Here is a 15445-nt window from a genome sequence, read left to right on the forward strand (position 1 = left end):
CCACACCTGTTTACATTTTTTGAGCTGTTTTTCCTCATCGACTCTACTGGACACCAGGACATCTGATGGGAGCGTAGCCAGAGATGTAACCAGCAGAGCAGGGGTAGTGTAAGCAAGCTAGTGTTGCGAATGATAGTATATCATCAGCTGATGGTACTTGAGACCTGATCCTGCCTCAGATGTCTTGACAAGCCTGAAATTCAATGAACATCAGCTGAAATTCAGACTTACTCTAGAAGGTGTTTATTGTTGACTGTTCTGAGTTGAGTGGATTGTCATATATTCAGTGCATTTATGGCAAGTTTGCCAAACCAGTGTTTGTTAGTGGATGAAAACTCAGGAGTCTGACTTAAAATTATTCCGACAGATGTGATTGGCTGTTCAGTGTTTTCACTCTCAGTACAATATTACTGGTTAGATTGATTATATGAAAACTACACTTACAGTGCCAAAAGGTTGCAAGTGGTGCCTGAAGGGGCCATTGGTGTCCCAGTGATATTAAGAGTCATTTTACTGTGCGATCTATGGTAAGATGCAAATTATTTTTGGGATCAGAACGTTAAATATAGATGAACCCTGTTAATACCATCTTATTTATGTATGGTATTTAAGTTCCTGTTCGTTATTTGAATAAAAAAAACATGAAACTTGAGTGCCATGGCAAACCCAGAACAAGTTTAAGACCATCAGCTGTAGCATCTCTTATCACCTATCCTCAGGTTCCGGTGTCCTCTTAATCCAACTGCCTGAGGACCGTCAGCTGTTCAACATGCCCTTGTCATATGAGATGAAATGGCAAGCACTGCAAGTCTTGCTTTGCCTACACATGAAACCTTCAGGTCGAATACTCCTTTAACTGTATTTACTGGGGTCTTGTTGGCACACACACTAACACGTGTTTATTGTGTTGACTTTGCTACCTGCCTTAAACCATACAGTGTTTGTTCCAGAGAACTATTTAAGTATTAGACTGACATGGCCTCATTGCGACTAAAAGAAAATGGCTTGGGTTCTCCAGTTCCCTCTCCTCCCTCCCCTACACGCCTCCACTGAATGTCACCTTCAGCCCACAAACTAATAGGCTCTCTTCTTTCATTGTTAGTCCAGGTCACACTGATTGGATGCTATTGTTAATGATAATCCCGTAATGGGGTTTCACACCAAACTGTACACTTGTCTCTCTCTCCTTTCTCCAAGGTGCAAAGTATAATGGAAGTTACCTCATCGACATCGCTTCTTCAAGCAATTAGGCCCACCCGCAGCTGTATTGCATGCTAGTGCATTGCACGCACTGAGGCTCACTAAGCCGTGTTAACAAGGGTGTATGATGCTTGCTCTGAGCAAGAGTAACTCAACATTGACATGCTAGTGAATGTGGAGTAGCAGAAAGACAGGCACAGGGTGGATTAGCCCACAGTTTTCAAAGGGGTTCCACTTGATCCTTAATTATGCCTTACGGCTGTACCCGTTTCAGTGATTTTTCGTTATCTGTTATGTGAGACTGATTCTTTTTTAGCGCTAGTGCATTTTTCCATCAGAGGGTCTGATTTTGGAAATGTCTGAATGCTGACTAAATCGCTGGGGCATTTGATGAGTACGTCTTGGATGTGCAGAGCTGAATCCTGTCCTGAATTTGGGACACTTCTGTCAGGTTCGAAATTTAACTTGACTCGGGCTCCATTTTACTGCTGTGCCTGTCAATTCGTATCTGAGAGACCCGTCAATCAACTTTCATGCCACTGTCTTCAGTGTATTGCAGGTTGTTGGTTCACCTGAACTGTGAGCCCTATCACGCACACACACTTAAGCTGAAACAACCAATAATAATGAACCACTTGCACTTAAAAGCCCCTATAAATCCTCAGTCAATGTAGAGTTCATTTTTTTTCTTTAAAAATGTCATCATGTTTGATGCCCTTCACTTGTTGATGATCCTCACTGAAAGAAGAGTCCATTTCTCTCTTGCTACTTCCCAAATCCTCACAGCCTACTTCAAAGTCCCTGTCACTACCACTGCTCATCTCAAGGCTTGAAGCTGTTGCCTTTTTTTGATCAAATAGTTTTTTTTTTTTTAAGGAAAGTAAGAAAAAAGAAGAAGCAAAGTTAAACTGAACAAGAAATGGACAAGAACAAGAACAGTGGGAAATGGCTGGATCAGACACTAAAAGTCACTGTCACCTGTCCATCAACTGGAAACTGCTTCTCCCTTTGCTTTCTGCTAAATGCAGTTGGTCTGAGTGATCATGTGACCGTATCAGAGAATCACTACCCACACAAACCAGTTCAAGACAAATTGCTTTTTGTGTTGTTTATAGAATGAATGACCTCTCATACAGTATGTGTTTGTTGAGCATTTGTTAGTTGTAGCTGAGTATTGGTCTGGAAGTCAGGTTGTTAATATGATGTGTGAAACTGAGAAACGCTCATTGGAAATGGGTAGGGTTCACCTTCAGCTGAAAGCTTTTGCTTTCTAAATTCTACTTGCTGAATCAGCAGGATGTATGTGCCTAGCTGTTTGTTTCAGTCGTCTTTAAAACGTTTGGAAGTTTAACCCAGTGTGGGTTTGCTTTCTGCGTGTTGTCCTTTGGCTGTTAGCGCGCACTCCACACACACAGCGGCCTCCCGCGCACACCCACGGCTAGTGACAGTAAGCCGCGGTGATGGCCGGAGTGAGAAAGCATTGTCATTGCTTTGGCAGAGCTGTCACACTAACAGTCCGATGCTGTAGCCCGGGGCCTTTGGAGTCCAGCCAGTACAGCTCAACCTCTGACCTTAGGGTATTCCGTCTGTCCCAGAGGAGGGGAAGAGGCAAGGGGGGGGGCTATCATTGGCTGCAGTCCTACACGAGTTATGTCCTCAAGGAAATTCTCCCCAAGACGTGCATAAACCTCATTGAAGCTGAACTGCCTCAGACCGGTTCTGCATGCAGGGACCCAGGCTGTGAGTGAGTGAGTAATGGGGCCAAACCTCTCTCTACATATTAACCTTCAGCAGATGTGGCATGTTTATCTGTGATGGTGTTCATCAGCTGTCTGCATTGTCAGGTCTTCGCAGAATATTGATGGGTTTGCGTAACTTTCTATTGTCTCTGTTGTGCGTATTGACATTGTATGGGCCTTTGTGTCCAACCCCCTGGAAAAGAAATCACCATGGCGACATTATAATGAGATTATGGGACTTCCCAGACTGGTTTTAAAGGGCGCAAGTAAACACTACCCCTTTTCTCTATAGCGCAGGCCCCCCAAAAGGTGGTGAGAGGCACACAGCTTCTGAGGTCAGTCGTGTGATCACGAGGCGAACCTCACCCCTGTTAGCACTTGCTTTGTTCTCCTTATTTTTATTTATTTTTATTTTTTTTGCATTTTAATAAAGCCTTGGACCGCTGTGAGGGAGTGAAAGAGGGCTCTTAAGCTCTCCCCGTGGCTGCGGGGGTGATCAGAGTCTGGGTGGCAGTGAAAGAGCTCGGGCAGCTGTCCTGATAACTGCACGCTTGCTGCTGCCACACTCATCTCATCTCTGTGTGCAGTCGTGCTCCAGCACGCTGCTCAGAAGGCTTTCATGCGCCCCCCCCCTCTCAAAAGGTGGAATCTTCCAGCAGCAACACCCGGAGATTTCCGCAGGGGCTGGCAGGGTGTTGCAAAGGACCAGAAGTGGGAGTTGGAGTGTCTTGTCTGAAGTTACAGCGTCAGTGTTGTCTCAGGGGCGCCGCTGTTTTTGAAAATGTGTCCCTGCTGAGGCGGAACCCCTCCTCCTGAGGAGTGCCCCCCCTCCCCCCAGCGCGCCCAGACGGCCTGACTCCGGCTAACATCCCCCCCTCCGCCACTCCCGTCACGCACGTCAGACGGAGGGATTCGGGTCACCAAACGATTTTCCCAGCCTGCCCCACTCTCCAGGAAGCGGGCGGAAGCGGGCCTGTCACATTGGCTTAGTCAGCGGTGACACGCGCGTGTCAGGCCTTTCCGCACACGACCCCCGTAATGAACAACGGGAGCTGCCACATCAAACTCTGTCTCATCACGGCCCAGACTGACATGTCAGAATCCTCGCTGGCTTGTGGTTGCCTTCATTTCGCCTTAGTGTTATTATTCATGATGGGTAATGATGACAATTCGGTTTGATCTTCTTTCACTAGAATCAACAATGTTTTCTCATGCCCTCAAGCGACAAATACGCTGTTGTCTCAAGAAAGATGCATGGGTATTATAGATAATTGTCTGAGACTTGCTGCCTCCTCTTTTTTTTCCCAGAAGTGCAGTCTTAATGAAATACAAAATGTATGGCTGGCATTGTTCTGGGGTAAAGTATCAGTTCCTGGTTATCCATCAGCGAGTGATTTGATTACATGTGTTAGTGCAGCTCCAGGTTGCTTTATTGCGAATTGCGGGAGATGGCCTCCGTCGCTCTGTTCCTTTCTGAAGTGCCATTACAGCGCACTGTACAGCCTTCATGAGATTATTCATCATAGTTATTATGTTAATCCTCCTCAGGTCTCTGCACAACACAGCTAGAGCTTCTCCGGAAACCGTGATAGTAGCTCATATTTAATTTAGAAACTTCCAGCCCCAGCCTCTTGTCTTTGTTTCATAAAGGGTCGTTACTGCTGGAAAGTACGGGGAAGAACCCTGCCCGGTATATTTCCAACTGAAGAAATGATCATCTCTGTAACGTACAGTGTTTGCATATTTACACAGCTGATGCTGTGTTTCTGCTGGTGGTATTCCCTGAGCTTTGCCTCCCGTGAAAGAGAAGGGAGACAGGTTACCAATTGACGCATCTTTGAAGTCGTAAGCATTACTATTCACCGCAAGGAGAGTGCAATAAAGTGGCATGTGCCTTCGGAGAGCGCTGCCTCTTTGACTCCCGCAAGTATTTCTTGGAGAAAACGAGAGGGAATGGCGCGCGGAGAGAGATGTGAGGGAGACGGTCTTTGAGCCGCGCCGGGTTAGCGAATCCCCGAGGACCCCGCTGCCTCGCGAGCGCCGTCACTCGCCCCGAGGCCAGGCGTGTGAAGCGGTGGCTGCGGCGCGCCCTTTGTTGTCGTCCCATCCCCGTCTCCTTGACACGGGCGTCAGGGATAGATGAATCCAGGCGCACTTAATACTCCACAGGGAGGGTAAACAAAACGCACATCAAGGCGAGCATTGTCATTACAGTTTAAATATACAGCGCTCCTCTCTCAGATCAGTCCCTCCTCGTCTGTCTCTTAACCGTTAACGTGTCACGGTGTCACTCCGGCTTTAGAACAGATAACCTGATCTAAGCACAGGGCTTTGATCGGAGAGATGAGTAGCTTCTCAAAGGCGAGGTTACTTGTTGAGGTTACTTTAACAGTGCACGGCTTCCTTGTGGTTTGTGAAAATCAGCTCATGTCACATCTTCACCCATCACAAGCCTCAGACTGTTCCTTACAGCTGCATGTATGAGAAGAAGAATAAAAGACTGAGTAAAGACTGAAGTCTAGCACCATTGCTGTGGAAAGTGGGTGGATGGTCTGAGTTCTACCACAGCTTCTCATGGTGGTGTTTATTGGATCATTTAAATGCCCACTGTATGTTTTACAGAAATGTTGTGTTACTAAATTACTGTGAATAGAGTGACAAAAATACTGTAGGTCTAGGTAGTAAGTCTATATGCTAGATGTATCATTTTTAGAGAAGGTTATGGCATTCCTAGCAATTTTAGCAAGCTAATGTTAACTAGCTGCCAAGCTTGCTTGATATTAGGCCAAAGAACAGGTAACTTGGTGCATAGTTACAGTGGATTAATTTGCGTCTCAAGCTAGCTATCAGTGACTGTTGTCTTTTCATGTGATAGGATAATACTTAAGCTAGCTAGCTGTCTGTCTGTCACCAGCTCACAGTTTTCTTTTGTTTAATTTGCTAATCAGGAAAGACAGTTGAACACCTGTCTGAAATATAATATCTTGGTGTGCTTTAAGGAACGTGCTTGTGCCATTTTCCACAACATAATACTTCATCCTAGTCAGCTACTTTACCACTCACACTTTTAAGTCTGCTTAAAGCTGTACTTACTGGTAATTTATTACGCTACAAAAAATACTGTACATTTCTCCACACAACGTACAGTTTGCAGTACGGACACGGTTTCTCATTTAGCTTGAATGGATACACTTGTCTTGTGCTGGAAGTCGCTCTGGATAAGAGCTTCTGCTAAATGCATGTAATGTAATGTAATGTAATGCACATTAGCATATGCTCACTGTGTGTATGTATATGTGTGTTATTTCAGTATTCGCCATGGAGCCGGGGGATCCTCCCCTTCTCCAGCAGCAGCTTCAGACGTCGAAGTCGGGAATCCAACAGATCATCGAGTGTTTCCGCTCAGGTACGGGAGCAATCCGACATGCCGTGACACGGCCTCCGTATCCTCACCGCGCGACTGCCTCGTGCCGCTAACGCCGTCCCCTTTGTGTCGGCCCTGCAGGGACAGCTCAGCTGAAGCACATCCTGCTGAAGGAGGTGGACACCATCTTCGAGTGTAAGCTCTGCCGGAGCCTGTTCCGCGGCCTGCCCAACCTCATCACGCACAAGGAGTTCTACTGCTTCCCCAGAGTAACTGCCCCTGCCGGTCAGTGGACCTCCATCCATTCCGCCTCTTTCTCTAATACCTTTGTCTCTGTCTCTGTTGCTGTCTCCCCTTTTTATCTTCTGGTGTCCTTTCTTTAGGCCTCTTGTTGTCTCCTCCATTTTCCTCTCTCTTCCCCCTCCTCAAATTGTGAAATCTCTTCTAGTTTTAGTTTAGACCTTTTTCTGTATCGTTTGGGCAAAGAGGACAGTTCCGGGCTGACCGATGCAGTATGGAGGCACGTTATTGTCTTTTTGTCTTTGCAGATCCACCTGCGGAGGACAAGCAGAGTCAGGCCATAAAGGAGCTGCTGGAGGCCATCTACCCGCGGACGGATAAGCAGGAGTACGTGGTCAGGCTGGAGCCCATCGAGACCAACCAGAACGCCGTGTTCCAGTTCGTCTCCCGAGAGGAGGACCTGGGTCAGCTCGGAGAGCGAGATGCCCCTCACCAGCCAGGCCCGGAAGAGTGGGGCCCCACAGAGCAGCCGGCCGACGCTCCCGCGGGGGTGGAGCTGGAGGAGGAGGCGCCCGAGGCCGCCCCCGAGCAGGAGACGCTGGCGGAGGCAGAGGAAGAGGAGGCGGAGCCGGCCCCGCCCGAGGAGGAGGCGGCGTCCAGCGAGGCGGAGGACTTCAAGATCTCCTGCTGCCTGTGCGGGAAGGGCTTCAACTCGCACCGCAGCGTGCAGCGCCACTGCCGCAAGATGCACAAGACGAAGATAGACGAGCTGAAGAAGTACACGGAGACGCGCACCGTGCCCATCAGCCTGTTCTCCATGGTGAAGGGCCGGCCCCGCCGCACGTCCACCGCCACCGGCCGCAACTGCCCCATGTGCTACAAGTCCTTCGCCACCAAGGCCAACGTGCGGCGGCACTTCGACGAGGTGCACCGTGGCCTGCGCCGGGACTTCATCACCCCCGACATCGCCACCAAGCCGGGGCAGCCGCTCTCGCTGGAGGCCAATCCCCCCCGCAGGAAGACGGGCGCCCCGGGCCGGAGGCCCAAGGCCAAACCCCAGGCGGAGTACAGCCTGTCGGCCTGCAGGTGTCTACTGTGTAAGAGGAAGTACAGCTCCCAGATCATGCTGCGGAGACACATGCGCATCGTCCACAAGATCCACGCCCTGGAGAACGGCGCCGGCCCCTCCGCCGCCCCCGCCGGCATCAAAGCGGAGGATTCCGACGACCTTGCTGCCGACTCCTCAGGCGGCAGCCCCTCCCTGCAGAGTGAGCCGGACAAGAGGGGCGGCGCTGTGGGTCTGAAGAGCAGGGTGAAACAGGCGAACGAGGGCCTCAAGGCGCGCAAGCACACCAAGCTGTCGGTGGGCTTCGACTTCAAGCAGCTGTACTGCAAGCTGTGTAAGCGTCAGTTCACCTCCAAGCAGAACCTGACCAAGCACATAGACCTGCACACGGACGGCAACGACATCTACATCAAGTTCTACCGCTGCCCACTCTGCAGCTACGAGTCCCGCCGCAAGCGCGACGTCATCCGCCACATCACTGTCGTGCACAAGAAGTCCTCGCGCTACCTGGCCAAGATCATGCCCAACCTGGAGAGCAGGGCGGTGAAGAAGCCGGCGGAGATCGTCCTCAACAGCGTGGCCAAGAGGGGCCTGCAAAAGGAGGATGTCAATGGCAGGCACGAGACGCCCCCGACGTCCCCCGCCACCCGCAAGCACGACCCCCTCATGGGGTCCCCCTCCTCCCGCAAGCACGACCCCCTCGTGGGGTCCCCCGCCACCCGCAAGCACGACCCCCTCATGGGGTCCCCCTCCTCCCGCAAGCACGACCCCCTCGTGGGGTCCCCCTCCTCCCGCAAGCCCGACACCCCTCTGGGGTCCCCCTCCTCCCGCAAGCACGAGCCCCCCGCCGGCTCCCCCACCACCCGCAGGCAGGAGGCCCTGGAGGTCGGCACTGAGGTGAAGGTCACAAAGAACTTTTCCCTTCACGCCTGCGAGACGTGCGGCAAGGCCTTCGCCAAAAAGCTTTACCTGGAGTCGCACAAGAAAAGCCACAAGACGGCTGCCGTCGCCAGCCCGTCCGACGAAAACAAGACCAAAGGGCGGAGCACGCGATCGAAGGCACTCATCTGGTAAGCCTGCTCCTTACCGACGGCAGCTGCAAGAGGTAGGACTGATATTCAGGTTCACTAATGTGAGTTCTTTATGCCTGGGGGAAAGTATTATACAGTGTTATGATTATGAATGTTACTATTGTGTTACACTAGATTGGGAGCTGAAATAGTTAGCATTCCTCCAACTTTAAGACACCAGCAAGAAATGCTAAACTTACAAGCCTCTTGTCTCTGGGCTGTGAAACCCCTCACATGCATTTTTTTCAGCTGAGTACAAACAGGCTTGGTAGTGATGTTAAAGTGTGTGTGTGTGTGTGTGTGTGTGTGTGTGTGTACTCACGAGTTAATTACGATTTAATTACAAGTTCACTTGGCCTCAGATTTTCTCATCCACCAACTTTTTCCCTCAGCATTGTTTGGTTTAGAAACCCAAACATTTTCAGCGGTTTGGTACCATCATCACTGAAGGCGGTTTGACAGATTACACAGAGCAGCTGTGGTTGACACTCACCCACAGCAGAAACAAAGCCATATTGTTGCCGCTGTAGAAACAAAGCCATTGATGGGTGATATTTTCAGGACGGAGGTTGCCATTTTTCTTTCCAGATTCCTGACCGGTGCTATGGGATTCTGACTTGCTCCTCCTTTGCTTAGCCACCCTTTTGAACTGAAATGTAACTCAAGAGCTTGCTGCTTGGAAAGGACCACTTGACCTATCTAGCTATTAGATACCATGTGTTAATGTTACTGTTCTGACTGGTTTGAATGTTGTCAAGACTATTAGGGCAGTAGCTTTGGTTTCATGTGGAAAACAGCTTTTCATATTAAATTCTTATATGAAGCCCACATAACAGATCAAAATTACAGTCTATACTAAGCTGGTCAAAATAGCAAAGTAATTTAGGTACTGTGTGTTTGCCAGGCTGTAAGACATAACATTGCATTGGGGTTTTAATGGTAAGTGAAGTGACTTTACAGGTACCATTAACCATACAAGTGTGTAAGCGGTGCAACATGGTGTTCCTCTTTACACCTGGCGCAAATAGTGTATACCTTGCTTTAAACTCCCAACATACAATGTCACTCAGGCAGAGGTTGTTGTCTGCAGGAACTGTACAGCTGAGCTAATTTTTTCACGATTTCTTCCATGTGTTCTTGATCTTAAGTGGATGTTACGCTTAATCTCTCAGAGACGGCGAGCACTGTTCTGGCTGAATATACATAACAGCATCCCTACCCCACGCAGACGGATACATCAAAGTCATTTGGAAACTGCCCTGAATTGTTTCAGAATTTCAATATATTTTCATTCTTTCCTGCGGCTGGTGAAGGTCACTTTGAGAGCACAGTGGTAGTTATGGTAGGTGGTGAGCTAGCATGGTAACGGCTACTGACAGCTATTCATTCCATTGGCTGCAGCAGTGCAGCTCAAGCAGACAGGTCGAAAAAGAGAGCCCAAACACACTATGAATCAATTCATGGCAGAAAATGCTCTCACAGCTTTCATTAAAATTGAAAATATATGGACTGATGTCTTTTTTTTTTAATATCATTTTGTGGTGGTGGTCAGCAATGCCATATACCATTTTGGTGCCTGGATTGCGGGGTTCAGGCCGTTCCTTTCATGCCCTGAGCATTTGTTACTGCCATGAGAAACAGGAGCTCTCAGACTCTCCTCTGCGATCTGAAGGAATATTCAGATATTCAGATGTCACATTTTGCCCCTGTATTTCCTTGACATACGCGTCTTTGTTGGAATAATATTGAATATTTTTGAATAGCAAGCAGCTATTCAAAGGACGGAAAAAGAGGATGGGGGATGGCTGCTGGCCTGCTAGTTAGTGAAATAGCACTGCACAATTAAATTTTCAACAGATGACTCAAGTTGTGTCATATTAATTTGGCATAAGTATATTCTCAAGAAAGGTGCACACCTCAAAGCATTCTAACCAATTTCAGCTGGTATGGTCTCTACAGCTATGGTGCTTTCAGGTAGTAAATTGTAATTTGTCAGATACAAAAGTATGGAGGGTATTTAAAAATTCGTAACAAATCTCTCTGGGGGGAGAAGCCCTCCCTACGCTTTGAGACATTCAAAGTGTTTGTTAAACAGCTGGATGTGCATCCCGTGGTCTGAAATGCACAATTAGTCTTTTTTTTTAATATGAAAGCAGCATTCTGCAGTTACTTCCAACACAACTGGAGTTGAATTTGCTATGACTGTAATGCGATGTAATGAATTAGCTAGATGGAGCATTTCCCGGAGCAACTGCAAGTGACAGTGTGAAGCAAATTGAATCAAAATGAGAAACAAACACTAATTTTATGTGCTTGCTGTTCTGCTGTAATTCCTGCATGCACATTCCTGCACTGAGTGGATATTGTCCAATGTGATCTATGTTTCTGTATGTCTCTGCTTCCTACAGCACCTGCGTGACTTAACTTGCTGTCAGTGGTGCAAAACCAAATTTATTTTATGGCTAAAACAAATTCCATAACACTCCATGACAGGGTATGACTGTACAAATAACTCTGTATAGCCACATTTTCTGTTGATGCTGTTTATCTTATTGGGTCGGGGAGCAACAAAATGGATATTTGTGCAGAAATGATGCTGTGTATAGGTGGATTACAGGGGAAATAACATTCTAAACTTGGTGGAAATGGGGAGAGGGACGAGGTTGGAAGGTGTCATTAGCGAATGCGGTTTATTCCCGCTCTGGACTGGCGTGCGGGCAGGTTTCAGCCCCAGACCCTGATTGCGTCTCTCAGGTGGAGCCCGAGCGCACCTCTGTCAGGGAAACGGTGCAGCGGAAGAGGGCCAATGACACGAGGGCTGGCAGGAAGCGCCGGCTTTAACGAGCGACCGGGAGAGTCCCGCCTGCTCCTCCCCCTCGGAGAATCTCCGCTGTCCTCTCCTCTCTCGGTGTCTTAATGAAATATGGATCCTACCCTGAGCTCAGGAAATGAGGCGGATTCTGGCTAACCTTGAAGTTTAGAAGACTCCCGTTGGGGGGGGGGCACGGCTGTCTCTCTGGACACAGGAGGTTGGGGCGATCTGAGAGATGTGCTTTTAATAACGAGTAAATAGCCCAGCCGTGTTCATAGGCAGTGGCCTTGCTGATGTCAGGAGGCAGTGAAGGCATTATGGGAAAGGGGCTCTGTCCCAGAATGGGGGACCAGCTCCTCCAGTTTAGCACATTTCTGTTGTTTGTTTTGAAAGCTCGCTCTCTCTCTGTGTCCTGTTGGTCCCCAGAGAAGATGGCTGTTTTTCTAATGAAACATTACAGTGGGTTTTTGTCACACGTCTTCCTGCCTGGATAGAAGTGGCTTTCTGAGTAAATGGAAAAATTTATATCAACAGTTGATCGCTCTCGGCTCACAGTGGGAGGGGAAGGCAATCCGAGGGTGTTGGTGTTGCAGAACAAATGAGAAAATCGTGCATTTATAACCAGCCCTTAATTGACTCCGGAGCGCAATTCAACAGCTGCTGTTGTCTCCTCTCTCTCTTTCCCCAGATCCCCTCGGCTGCCGTGTGGAACATTCGCACTGGATTCTTAATCAGGAGAACAGACGTAACGGATGGAAAAACCACTAACGATGATGAAGAAGAGTTGGGGCGGAAACTCACTGGCGGGAGAATGGGGGAGTGAGAGAAAGGAGGAGGGTGACAGAGGGAGAGAGAGAAAGGGAGGAAGGACTCAATGTGTACTTACTGAATCCATTGTCGGAATCCGACGTTGTAGTATAAAAATACATATACATATATACACGACATAGACCCGCGCGTGGACGTTCAGAATCTCTGCCACTTCATGCACTTGCGTCGGCAGTGCATGGCACTGCTGTCTGTAGGCTAGGAGTCAGTGTATTCCAAACAATAGACCCACGTACAAACCTTTGGTTAATAGGAAAAAAAAAAAACTTTTATAGTCAAAGGCTTTGTGGAAGGGAAGCCAGAGAATCCTGAAAAGTCCGCTGGCAGCACGCTTTTTTTGGAGCCTGAATACAGTAGCGTATTTCTACCATGCCGAATGTTTGTGCGTTGTATGTATGAACAGGTGTGTGTGACCCTGCAGCAGATTGTTACCTTCAGTTCCTCCTCCCCCCTCCTGAAATCCCCCTGCTGTGCGTATGGGGGGAGCACCATGGGGCACAGTATACCAATAAGCCATCACTGTCCTGGGATCTGTGAATCTGCCATTAACATTAGTTTAGCTATTTTTTGTGTGTGGGAAGGGTCTGAAGACAAAGACACAAGTGGTGGCCTTCTGAATTTAATCTGCCAGCAAGACTGGGTTTGATAACCACTTCTGGTGAGAGGAGTAGTTAACTTTCACAACAGAAATATATTACCCCTAAATTAGCCTGATTTGGGGGAGGCTGAATTGAAGGAACCTTTTTTCTTTGTCTGTCGTTCACTCTTTGTTCACAGGTGTGCAAAGAGTATAGAAGTGTACTAACATCGGGACTTAACTAATATTTACAGTGTCACAAAGTACAGGGGGCTTATTGTGATTTCAGACACATAGGATATGAATTTGTAGGAATGTGTCTCTATTATTCATACTGGAAAAACATGACCAACATTTTTATTTTGTAAAAATGGTTTCCACCTTGGGTTGGCACATTAAGAAGCTGAAATTTGATGTTTATAGAAAATGAACTTGGAACGGGACATGACTGATACATGTCCATGCAAAAAAATGCATGGGGGAAAGAGTTATTTAAATGTACAAAAGAGAAGGATTATTTTTGTAACAGAAAATTATTTTGGAAGAGACATTTTATTTTCAGTGGTGTCGATGAGGTACCTCGTGGTCGTAATGAAGTCTGTTTATGAAAAGAGATGAGACGGCAGCTCTCTTGTTGATACTTTTTTTTTTTTTTTTTTTACCTTTAAATAGTTTCTAGTTCAGTTGCCCTGTAAATATATTCCACATCATTGCAGAATAACAAGGTCTTTGTTTGAAATCTTTCACCGCAGGTATTTGTAATATCTGATAAATGAGCAAGTTTATGTACGTTTTATATTGGGTCAAGACAAAAGGTTTGAAAGGCCAAATGTTGGAATAAAAAGGAGAACTTGCTCTGTATTTTTTTTCCCCTCTCCATAAAATGTGTCGCGGTGCTCCCAGTGGACTTGTTCTTACTGTTCACATAATCATAAATTATTTTTCAGTAACATGGAAAGGCAGTCCAAGCCATTTTTACTCTGTGAATGTTCTTTTTTTAATCCTTTTTCTTACTGAAACGGAATGAGAAAAGACACCAATGTCAGCCCTCTGAAATGTGATGTAACAGTTATCTCTTTGTAATCTCAACAGTAACCAGTTATTGAAGCTGGGTCTTCTCGGGGTTACTCACCAGAAGTCTTATAATCTCATGATCTTCTCAAACTTGTTTGAAATGGTATGATATGTAATGCCAGTCTGTACACTAAACGCATAAATAAATAATAAGCACCATGTGTTCAGGCCCTGCATAGGGTTTTGTAACACCATGGTACTGAATGAGGAATTTACACATACTACATGCAACAGCTGGAAGTCTACAATGTTAAACCCTTGAAATGAACTAACTTGGTCATGTGACCAGTCATATGACTTGAATCCTCCTATTTCCCCCCTACCCAAAGAGGTGTGTTTTGATGAGAACTATCCTTACATCCTTAGCATCGGCCTTGCCCTCAACTAAAGCAACTTTAGGTCCTCTACTTAATCCTGAGTAATTGTAGTCTTCCCAGTCCTTTGCACTAAGGCAATGCAACCAATAGGAAAAAAGAAAGTAGTAAGATTACTGTTGCTTATTAATGTTCACTGAATGTATTTGATGCTGGATGAATGCACTGTATTTCAGTAATAAACCAAGAAGGACATCCCTTGTGTACATGTGTGTGTCTCTGGACCTCAGACTGCAGAGTGTGTTTGATAAATGACTGTTCTGTAAAGTTACAAAATCTAGGGTTATAATAGGTATGATACTTAACTAGAATAGCTCATAAGTCTGACATATTAGGACCTTGCACCAAAATAACTCAGCAAGTACAGTTTTCGTTAGTCTCCACCATGGGTGGAAATGTTCTACCATGGGAAACATTCTACTTGATGAATACATTTGGGCATCCCAACCACACCTCTCTCACAGGCAGGTCATGCCAGAGAAGTAAGTAAGTAAGAAGTAGGTTTTTTCCACAAAGTCCAGATACGTTCTTGTGTTCCTATTGCTATGTGGAATCCAGGTACTTGAATATTCCTACAATTATTTAAAAAATGAATGAATGAATAAATAACAGATGAATGAACTGAGGTACTTGGACAGCAGTATGCATTCAGCATGTGGATTCTCAAATTAATTTAGTGGAGGCACTGAGTTAAATTATTACTACACCCATTTCCATCAAGCCTGTGGAACAGTTATTTCACATCGACTCTCTAGAGTCTTTCAATCCTCCGTATGTCCTGTGCATATTGAAGAATAGACAATAAAGTTGACTTTGACTTTGACTTAGAGTAGTACCCAGTACCTATAATGGAAATGTAGCCAGTGAGTCAGTCATTTAGAGTACTGTGCCAACTGTCCCAAAGGCCACTTCCTCCTGTTACAGCAAAAAAAAAAGTGAAAAACGGCCACGAACAGTTAAAAACCATAACAGTATTTGGAGGTATTTTGGAAGTCCTTAAAATAGGTTCATCGTGCTTTTTTGACCCCTCCCCAGGAGCTTTCAAAGAGAACAAAAGGATTTGCACATCGCCAACAGGAATAGGCTAAGACCCTGTTACTG

The 15445-nt window shown here is 46.7% G+C and overlaps 1 protein-coding gene across 3 annotated transcripts in view; it reads left to right on the forward strand.

Moving 5' to 3' along the window:
- Positions 1–14532, forward strand: part of znf800a (zinc finger protein 800a) — a 29629-nt gene extending 15097 nt beyond the window's left edge. For 2 of the 3 annotated variants that reach the window (XM_036517469.1, XM_036517471.1), the window contains 4 exons: positions 6250–6345; positions 6445–6588; positions 6852–8714; positions 12180–14532. In XM_036517469.1, coding sequence (XP_036373362.1) covers positions 6250–6345; positions 6445–6588; positions 6852–8683 — 2072 coding nt within the window. In that variant the 3' untranslated portion in view covers positions 8684–8714; positions 12180–14532. The remainder of the gene's footprint in view (positions 1–6249; positions 6346–6444; positions 6589–6851; positions 8715–12179) is intronic. The other variant, XM_036517470.1, reaches the window with a different exon arrangement.
- Positions 14533–15445: the final 913 nt, after the last annotated feature.

The sequence above is a fragment of the Megalops cyprinoides genome, chromosome 23, assembly GCF_013368585.1.
Source record: "Megalops cyprinoides isolate fMegCyp1 chromosome 23, fMegCyp1.pri, whole genome shotgun sequence".
NCBI lineage: Eukaryota > Metazoa > Chordata > Actinopteri > Elopiformes > Megalopidae > Megalops > Megalops cyprinoides.